This window comes from Microtus ochrogaster, chromosome 21 (assembly GCF_000317375.1).
Source record: "Microtus ochrogaster isolate Prairie Vole_2 chromosome 21, MicOch1.0, whole genome shotgun sequence".
NCBI classification, from domain to species: domain Eukaryota; kingdom Metazoa; phylum Chordata; class Mammalia; order Rodentia; family Cricetidae; genus Microtus; species Microtus ochrogaster.
The window spans coordinates 13,750,128-13,759,853 of record NC_022022.1 but is presented as its reverse complement, the minus strand read 5'-3'; the positions used below and the strand labels follow the sequence as shown (position 1 = coordinate 13,759,853).

General features: G+C 43.0%; 1 protein-coding gene across 3 annotated transcripts in view; it reads left to right on the top strand.

Moving 5' to 3' along the window:
- Positions 1–9,726, top strand: part of Cdc14a (cell division cycle 14A) — a 149,891-nt gene that overhangs the window by 23,165 nt on the left and 117,000 nt on the right. For all 3 annotated transcript variants that reach the window (XM_013349943.2, XM_005357183.3, XM_026784113.1), the window contains exon 4: positions 9,387–9,479. In XM_013349943.2, coding sequence (XP_013205397.1) covers positions 9,387–9,479 — 93 coding nt within the window. The remainder of the gene's footprint in view (positions 1–9,386; positions 9,480–9,726) is intronic.

Sequence of the window (9,726 nt, the reverse complement as noted above, 5' to 3'; positions counted from 1 at the left end):
TTCTTTCTTTCTTCTTTCTTTCTTTCTTTCTTTCTTTCTTTCTTTCTTTCTTTCTTTCTTTCTTTCTTTCTTTCTTTCTTTCTTTCTTTCTTTCTCTTCTGTGTAGCCCTGAACTTGCTTTGTAGACCAGGCTGGCTGGCCTTGAACTCAAAGAGATGCTCCCTCCTCTGTCTCCCTGAGTGCTGGGATTCAACGTGTGCATTGCCACACCCAGCCTATGTTTCTCATTTCTTAAATGTCATAGATATTTTCAGCTCGATGCTTTGAGATGATTTATTCCAAATTTACTGATTTTTTTGATGTGTCCATGCACATTTGATTCCCAGTGACTTGACTTCAGTTTTAATTACATTGGTCAGAATGGAAAATTACCCATCACTTGAAGTGCCCCCAAACAAAAGGCGTCATCCCTACCGCCGATAAAAACATCTGCTTGTTTTATACTGTTTAACAAATTGTTATTAACAAGATATGCAACCATACTAGGTCAAAGTTTGTTATTTCTGATCAATTCTTATTGTGAAGAGGCAGCAATTAAAGAGGAGAGACTTAAATGGCAATGCAACAATTGAAAACCTGTGGTGTGCTGTTTATGTCCTCAGTGAGGGCTGGGAGGGCAGGAATTGTCAATCTGCTATTTCAAGGGATCTATAAACCATGAAATCACATGTACGCTTTGGTGTGTTCTTATATTTTCTTCTGGGAAGACTTACAGCACCTTGTTAATTCTCAGAGGTATCCCTAGTTCACTGAACTCCAATATAAATGCTTCGAGGCTGTGTTAGAAGGAGACAAAATCGGCAGTAATTAAAAAATAAACATTACTTTCTCCTAATTGAATCAGTTAAAAAGAAATCAAAGCTAATTGGAAAGCCCGAGAATTTAATACAAGTCATACAGTTGAGCAAGGTTTTCTTAATGTAGTTGGTACTTTATTAATCATTGATTTTATTTTTCCTCAGAGAAACAGAAACTCTCAGCTTGGGTTAAAAAAAAAAATTAGAAGAGAGGAGACGTTTTCTAGGGCATCCACTTAAACCCAGAGCAGCTGCTGCTGCGAACCAGCAGGACAATTACAGTAATCTTGGACCATGTGGAAAGGATTCAAAGGATATTCAGACCTGTACAAAGGCTCCCCCATTACCTCTGCAGGATAAAAGCCCGGGAAGAGCGGGCGTCCTGGAAGAAAGGGTTGTGTTAAAGCACCGCGGGGCCGAGCAGGGGCTGGGCTCTGGGAATGCCCTTGTGGCTGAATGAATCAGGGCAGTAATTCTGTCCTGGAACCCGGGAAGCTGCCATGCTCTCAGGTGCTGATACACAAGAACTCTTAGTGCAATGATAGACACCGCCTTTCTATGACCCCGAAAACATGTCGCATCTCCTCCTGCAGCGCTCTTCTGTTTCGGGTTGATGGGCTTGGGGGAGAAGAAAAGCCAGCTACATTCTGGAGGCAGTCCATGTAGGTTTTAGAGGTGGTGGGACCTTAACTCATGGGAGCAAGCACATTTGGAGCTCGTCAGGCAAGGCATGGACGTTTTGTATGCATTCAGAAACTCTCAGCCGGAAGACCCTAAGAGAGTTCTCAAGTGCCTTCAAGTGTGTGAGCCGAATAGTGAAATGCACATGCACATACACACAAATCCCCCTTCGCTTTGGGGACAGGGTCTCACGTAACCTAGGTTGGCCTGGCTTAGCTGAGGATGAAGATGGTCTTGAATTCCTTATCCTCCTGCCTCTACCTCCTGAGAAATAATTTTATGAGTGATTTTTTTTTGACCAAATGTGGCATTCATTAATGCAATCTACTGGGTTTGGAACAAAAATAGACCATAAAGAATCACTTGTTTTCTTTTAAAATAAAAAATTCAACCTGTTTTTATCTTAGTTCCAAGCAAAACATGAACCATATTTTATTTTGTACAGCCAAAGAAAATGTTCAAGAATGTCCCTTTCCTGAGAAAGCTGGAGGTAAACACGTAGAGTCCTGGCTGCTCCCTGGAAGACCTGTTCACTTTATTGCTTTGGTAGTGACCTCTGATGGCTGTCGAGGTGCTGATTGCCCTGGCCATTGCTGGGCTGACCTAGTCACCCGTAAGAGAATGATGCCTTGGCCACCATGGTCCCTGCGCTGTGCTCTCCTTAATCTGACCACCATCACTGGCAACACGTGCTTGCTAAGAGATGTGCATGGGCTGTATTTCTTATTAAGGAGTATATTAATCTGGCTGTACTAGTATCTTCCTTACCCTGGACTGACTCACTTAGTTTAATTAGACACACTATCCTAACCAAATGACTCAACTATTTTACTTTTAGCATTGCGAGCAACGTTATTGAAAGGCTCCTTTAGAATCAACGTGCCTTGATGTGACCCATTAGCTCTGTTTCTGTTAGTTTTGCTCCTACCTGCATCACATTTTGCTGTTGGATGCTTAAATGGTTTGTGACTTCCTGACCTCAACAGAACCCGTGCATGATTTGTGTATGTCACTGTCTGCCAAGGCCAGCCTGTGCTAGTCTCTACGTTAGCATGCCTTCCTTTCCTTCTACCCCTGAGTTTTCACGGCTTGCTTGTCTTGTAGTGTTGCTACACCTGAATGCAACCCTTCACATAGCTTTTCATTCAAAGACAGAAGATGTGTATGTGGCGTTATCCCCTTGATCTTTGTATCAGTCTGTCACGGTGTCACTTTGCCTGTTTGACAAGTTCCATTAAATACGCTTGATGATTGTGATTTATGTGACTCTCATAAAATTCTGATTCTCAGGTAAGTAAAGCAGGTCTAGGGATCTCTCTAGGTTTGACTATGTGAGTCAACAGATGCTTGCCTGCAGACTATTTCTTTAGCTTGCTAAATGAAACAGTCATTGTGTAGCGTGTGTCCCGAGAATGCGTCCCTGCGTATTTGTTCCCTTGTTTACAAGAAGCCTTAGCTGATATTTTGCATTAGATATTAACTTGAGATCACACACGTGACTAGAGACAGGGTTTCCCCCATAAAACGTTCCCGGAGCAGCTGCTCAATCCATGCTGGTAGGAGTGGTGGAACTTATTTTAGCTTGGCAACTGGGCACAGCAAAGTGGCTGGCATTCTGTCTACAGACATGCCCTATGGTGGATAAATTCTCTTGACAGAAATACATTTGAGCAAGGTGCAGTGACATGCACCTTTCACTTGTGAGGCAAGGGCAGTGTGGATCTCTGTGAGTTCCAGGCTAGCCTGGTCTACAGAGCAAGTTCCAGGCCAGCCTGGTCTACAGAGCAAGTTCCAGGCCAGCCTGGTCTACAGAGCAAGTTCCAGGGCTACACAGCAAGTCTATTTTTTTTTAAAGAAAGAAACATAAATCTGTGGTCAGCATTTATGACAGACATATGGAAATGTACACAGAATTTTGAATTGTACCTTTTCTTTGTACATTGAAGGATTGGACTGTGCTATGCCCAGTTCTTGCATGGAAACAGCAGGGTTGAGTTTCATGTACTTTGGTTGGAGCTGCTTTGGTTATTTGTCACCTGGCCCTCTCCAAGTTCTAGGACCCTGCCACTATCTGAATTTGAAGCCTCTGGAATAACTGTTGAATGTGGCTTAGTCACGAGACCCCTGAAGGACCTGTTTCCCAGGTGTTGTTTCCTGTGATGGATGTATTCATTCTTTGGGGCAAAGGTTTCTGAGGAGTCTGTGGAAATGCTTTTCTGTCATGTGCTTTTGAAAGGTAGATAGCGTGACTTGGAATTCTTTCACAAGGAACTTTGTTTTTCAGGAGGCAAATTGATTAACTGCATGGTGTTTCAGGATCACAGATTTTTTTAAGGGGGCTAGGAGGCGTGCATCGTATTGCCTATAATATTCTTCCACAATTTACTAATAAATGTAGACTAGTGAATCTCTCAGTCTCTCTTCTGCTGAGTCAGGAACTCTGGGAGGGCCCAGCAGTCAATGCCTTCTAAGTTCTCCAGGACCTTCTGCAAGCATGCAATGGAATAAAATAATATAATAATAAAATATAATGAAGTTTAGCTTTAAATTTATTTTATTTATTTTTTTATTTCTGAAAAATTTTCATAATGCTGACGTTTTTCAGTCCAAGACTTATTCAATAAATTGTGAGCCACAAAATTTGTTATGGCCTCATAATTGTGGTTTACACCAATTATTAGTCTCAGCGAGAGAGTTCTGGATTCTTCCCGCCTCCCACACTTGGCTGTGTAAGTGTTTGCAGCAGGCCTTTCCTGGTACCTGGCTTCTGTTCTGGTCAAATGCAGCATGCTTATTACATTCCAGCCTTGTTGGGACCTCTGCTTTGAGAAGCACTCTGGGTGCTGTTGAACCAGACCCCTCTGGCATCGTTGCTGTTGCCTTGGGAAATGATGGGATGTAGCAAACGGCCCACAGATATTTGCTGCTGCTGCTGCTGCTGCTGCTGCTAGGGCCCATTGGTCTGCTTAGTTTGTGAATGCTCATAAGGTTATACATGTCAGTTTCAAGATGAAAATCTAAAATATGAGATGGGCAGTGGCTATCGAGTATGCTTAGTCAATGAGTTGGTCAGAGGCCTTTTACCTTAGCGTTACTTCAGAGACATCATCTTTTTCTGTGTTTAAGACTGGCTTGATTTTTTTAAAAAAGATTTATTTATTTATGCATATTGGTGTTCTGCTTGCATTTATGTCTGTGAAAGGGTGTGGGATCCCTGAAACTGGAGTTACAGACAGCTGTGAGCTGCCATGTGGGTGCTGGGAATTGAACCTGGGTCCTCTAGAAGAGCAGCCAGTGCTCCCAACTGCTGAGCCATCTCTCCAGCCCCAAGACTGGCTTGATTTGACCAGTATTTACATTTACGGTGTTTTTGTTATCTCTGAGCATCTCAGCTGAAGGAGCAAAAAAAAAAAAAAAAAAAAAATCTATAAGAATGGGGCTAGCTTACTGAAAGCCAGATGTATGCTCATGGCTTTGCAGATGTTTTCTTTGAAGAGCCAGGTCTACCTGGGAGACTGCAGAGGAGATGGACCAGGGGGATGAGGAGGGTGATGTTCTGCCAGAGGCATGAGGCTCTCCGCTGGACTTAAGGCAGGATCTCAGAAAATGTCGGTGGGCTCGTTTACAAAGTAGAATCCTGTTGTGCCTCAATTCGGTCTCTCCCCGGATGATAAGCTTTTTCTCTTATGTTTACTTTTCCTGTTGCTGTGAGAAGATACCCAGAAGAAGTAACTGGAGGGCAGAAGGTCCGGCTGGCCGTCCGAGGATACAGTCCATCATGTCAGGGAGGGTCTGGTGGCAAGAGTGGGAAGGGTTGTTCAAAAGCAGAGAGGTGAATGTTGTCGCCCAGCTTTCTTTCCTCTTTTTGAATTCACTCTGGGCCCCCAGCCCATGGACTGGTGCGGCTCACACGCAGGGTAAAGCTTCCTAGTAGCTATGTCTGGAGCTTTGTCTCCTAGGGATCTTTGATCCTGTCAATATGAACCATCGTCTTTATGAAAGATCTTGAGAGCTGTGTAGGTGTGTCCCCACCTACACAGGGGACAGGGGTACTCCTTCTGTGGTGCTTGGATTGCATAACAGGTGGGGTATGTTTTATTGAAAGGGCAGTTTTTTTTTCATATTTGAAAGGAAAAACATTAAAGGTCTTTTTCTTGTCAGTCCAATCATACAAATTATCAGCCAAATAGCTGACAAAGGATTTTATTCTCTCCAGCACTTTTTTCTGCAGTGTTAGGATGTCCTCTGTATGAACATTGTCACTGGAGCTGATATGGGACAGGGTGACTCTAGGAGGGAGCTTGGCTGAGGGAAGGGGACATTAGACAGGGCTGCAGTTTACAAGGTTCTCATCTTCTGTCATCTGCTTTGATTGGTTTTGACTCATGAGGCAAGAACTGCACTCCCTGTTTCCTGACCTGGGGGATGGGACAGTGACCCGACTTCACTGTGGTATGACCTAGAGGATGGTGTCCATGCTCACCTGCATGGGACCATTCCTTAGCTATAGAGCTTTGGAGACCTCAACTCTGAAAATTGTCTGAGCAGGATAAATGTTCCAAAAGTTTCTCTATGGGTCAGCTGTAAACTCACAGCAAACAAAAGTTTGCTTCCCTTGATGTTTTTCTTTTTCTTTCTTTCTTTCTTTCTTTTTTTTTTTTTGGTTTTTCAAGACAGGGTTTCTCTGTAGCTTTGGTGCCTGTCCCAGAACTAGCTCTTGTAGACCAGGCTTGCCTCAAACTCACAGAGATCTGCCTGCTTCTGCCTCCCAAGTGCTGGGATTAAAGGCGTGCGCCACCACCGCCCGGCTCCCTTGATGTTTTTCCATGGGAAATATTTTGAAATAGTTAAAGTCTCTAGGGCCAAGGAGATAGCTGACATGGAGACGTGTTAGTCTCATAAGCCCAGTGACCCAAGTTCATTCCTGGAACCCATGTGAGGAGCTGGATGTGGTGGCATGTGTGTCTGTCACCGCAACAGTCCCAGAGTGAGATGGGAAGTGGACCAGGGGATTTGCCTGGAAGATTGTGGACTAGCTAGCCTGGAGCACATGGCACGTCAGCAGAAGCAGTAAGAGACCCAGCTTTAATATGGTGGACTGTGAGAATGGACTGCAAGGTTATTCTCAGCCCTGCATATGTGCCGTCAGGCATCACCCCCCTCCACCATGGGGCACCCCCCCCAACCCGTGCACAACTGAAAGAATAGTTAGCGTTTCCGGATAGATTTTGTAATGAACACTATCTGTTGTCATTTCTGAAAGCTTGTGAAATTTCAGATTTTGTGAAGGTTGCTGTCTGTGGTCATTTTAAAACTCTTGTGAAATGTAGGAAGTTGTAAGGTTTTGTTTTTAGAAAAATCAACTTGTGTGATCTTCACTTTAAAAATGTCTATAGACCCAGCATTGAGAAAGTCTTCCTCACAGCTCTGTCTGTCAGCTTCATGGCTCTATCTTAAGGCAGACTTTGTAGCCTACATAATTTAGAATGAAAGAGACAGAGAAGGAGAACAAGAAAACATAGAAATTCAAAAAAGTCTTACTCAAAACCCAAAATAAAGCAGCAGAACCATGTAGCTGGGTATGACAGGCACCCAGGTGATCTTAGCACTTAGGAAGCAAGGGAGGAGAAACACAAATCAAGGTTACCCTTGCTTGCAAAGCGAGTTCAGGGCCAGCCTAGCTTACTCTGCGTCCTAGAAGACAAAACAATAACGAACAAACCAAAACACTGCAAACTCCACCAAGAGATGAACATTCATAAGGAGACAGAAGCAGTATGAACTGTCACTCTCGACGAGTAGATTTGATGCCACACCTTGAAACCTTAGTTTTGGTGTGACACCGAAATGCTTGCTAGATAAGTGGATCAATCTAGGGAATCCAGGCTCCAGCATTAGACTGGTGATAGTTTCCTCCTCCCAGTGGTTTGGGGACACAGGCCATGCCGGAGCAGGAAACTGGGAGCTGTTGAGTCCCTGTGCTCAGTCTGACCCATGCACAAAGCCTCATTGGTGTAAGGCAGTCTTTAGAGATGGAGACTGTGAGGCCAGGGAAGTGTTTAAGATCCTACCTAATCATAACTTATTGATGGAGAACCTAGTACTCAGGAGGCAGAGGCAGGCGGATCTCTGTGAGTTCAAGGCCAGCTTGCTTTACACAGCAAGTTCTAGGCCAGCCAGGGCTACATAGTAAGACCTTGTATCAAACAAAACAAGACGGACAGACAAACGAAAACCTCAGCTTATTGGATGACAAGCAATAAGTGGCATAAATATTAACTAACAAACAGTAAAAGTCAATAAACGCCAGAGACTCAGCAATTCAAAATTGAGAAAGCAACAAGCTGTGTATAAACAGCACTGATAAAAACCTTGAAGTCTTTCTGTTTTTGTCTTTTCAAGACAGGGTTTCTCTGTGTAGCCCTGTCTGTCCTGGCCTTCGCTTTATAGGCCAGGCTGGCCGCGAACTTACAGATATCCTTGCCTCTGCCTCCTGAGTGCTAGGCTTAAAGACATGCGCCATCCCCACCCAGTTAGCATTGAAGTCTTTAGAACACCTTCAGTATATACACTTGATGGAATTGAATTTAACTCAACTTCTCTCTCTTTGCTTCATACTAAAAAAGAGCATTGGTAATAGCAGATTGAGTCAGACACCAATTTTCTAAAGCTCAGTTAACAAGGACATTGTTATTTCAGACAATGTGATTTGTAGTTATTCATGTCCGGTGTGGGGGTGGATGGTGGATAATCTCTTGGCCTTTGGCTGGGACTTGTGTAGCTACCAGGTTTCATGAATAACCTACAATGATGCACCTTGGTTCTTAGGTTTTGCTTCTTGTAGAAAATAACATGGCAGTGGATTTTTTTTGTTGACTATGTTCAGTGTATAGAGTATAAAAATCCACTTCTGTTTTCTGTGTGAATTTACAGACAGGATTCAAAGGCATTTGTGTGCCTGTATTGACTGGGCTGTAAAACAGTCTGTGGAAGTATCGTCTTATGTGCCTACATTTAAATTGCCATTTGTCACTAAACCAGAACAGTCTTGCAAGCCGAGGAAATTGTGTAGATTTAATTAAGCCACATCCATGTTCTCTAGATTTGAATTGTGACTAATGATTTGATTTAATCTAGCAGATATAATTATTACTTTTCATGTTTAGCATGTGCTCAGCAAGCCATTTGGGTTTTATTTTGGATTTACTTTAATACTTGAGCATGTTGCATATTGCCTGGCATATAACAATTGCTTAATGATCAAGCTTGTGAATTTAATATATGATTTAAGATACTCATTGATATCCTTTTGATGGTGTCTTTTCCCCATTAATCACTTACTTTAAGCTAATTAAGGTGGGGGGGTGGGTATTTAAAAAGAAAAAAAATAAATAAATAAGGGGTCTTTGAATATATAGTAGAAAGAAAAATTTAATTTTGGTCTCTAAAAATAAAATTTTTGGAGAAGATAATAGGATAGTTGACACAGCTTAAACTGTAAACTGTGAAAGGTACCTCAACATCTCTTGGAGTGTCATAAGTGAGAATAGAGTGTCATACTAAGAATAAAAAGAGTGGCTAAGTCATCTCTGTAAGACCAAGAATAATTTAGCAGAAATGGTTCTCGTGAATGGAGAACCAACAGTTTCCAACTGCACTGATCTCCTTTCTCAGAGACATCCATGCTTGTTAAATTATCAGTTCTTACATTCGAATGGATTCCAGAAGAGGGGCTAGCAGCCCCCTCTTCCCCAGTGAGCTCCCTCAGCTACCAACACTCATGCCCAGATACTGGAAGCTGGGGTTGAAAAGCGTTGCCTGGTAGGAACCGCTTCGCATGCTAACGCCGAGAGAAGATGGTAGCCTGCGCCTGTTTGTCCTGTGGTAACTCTTGTTCTTTCCTTCCAGTCCTACAGTTTATCAAGAAAGAAAATAGTGCACTACACCTGTTTCGACCAGAGGAAAAGAGCAAACGCAGCATTCTTGATAGGTGCTTACGCCGTGAGTACTTCATTTGTGATTGTTTCCTGTGGTCAAGTCGGTGGAGTGCGAATGCCGCTCTTGTATCCCAGCTAACACTGTAGTTAGATCGCAGGCCCCCTTCCAGTGGGATGGGAGGGTGCGTTATTAGCAGGTTAGGGATGGATTAGGAGTGGAAAGTGGACTGCCATTAATGGAGTACCTACTCTCTATTATTGTTGTTGTTGTTGTTGTTATTATTATTATTATTATTATTATTATTATTATT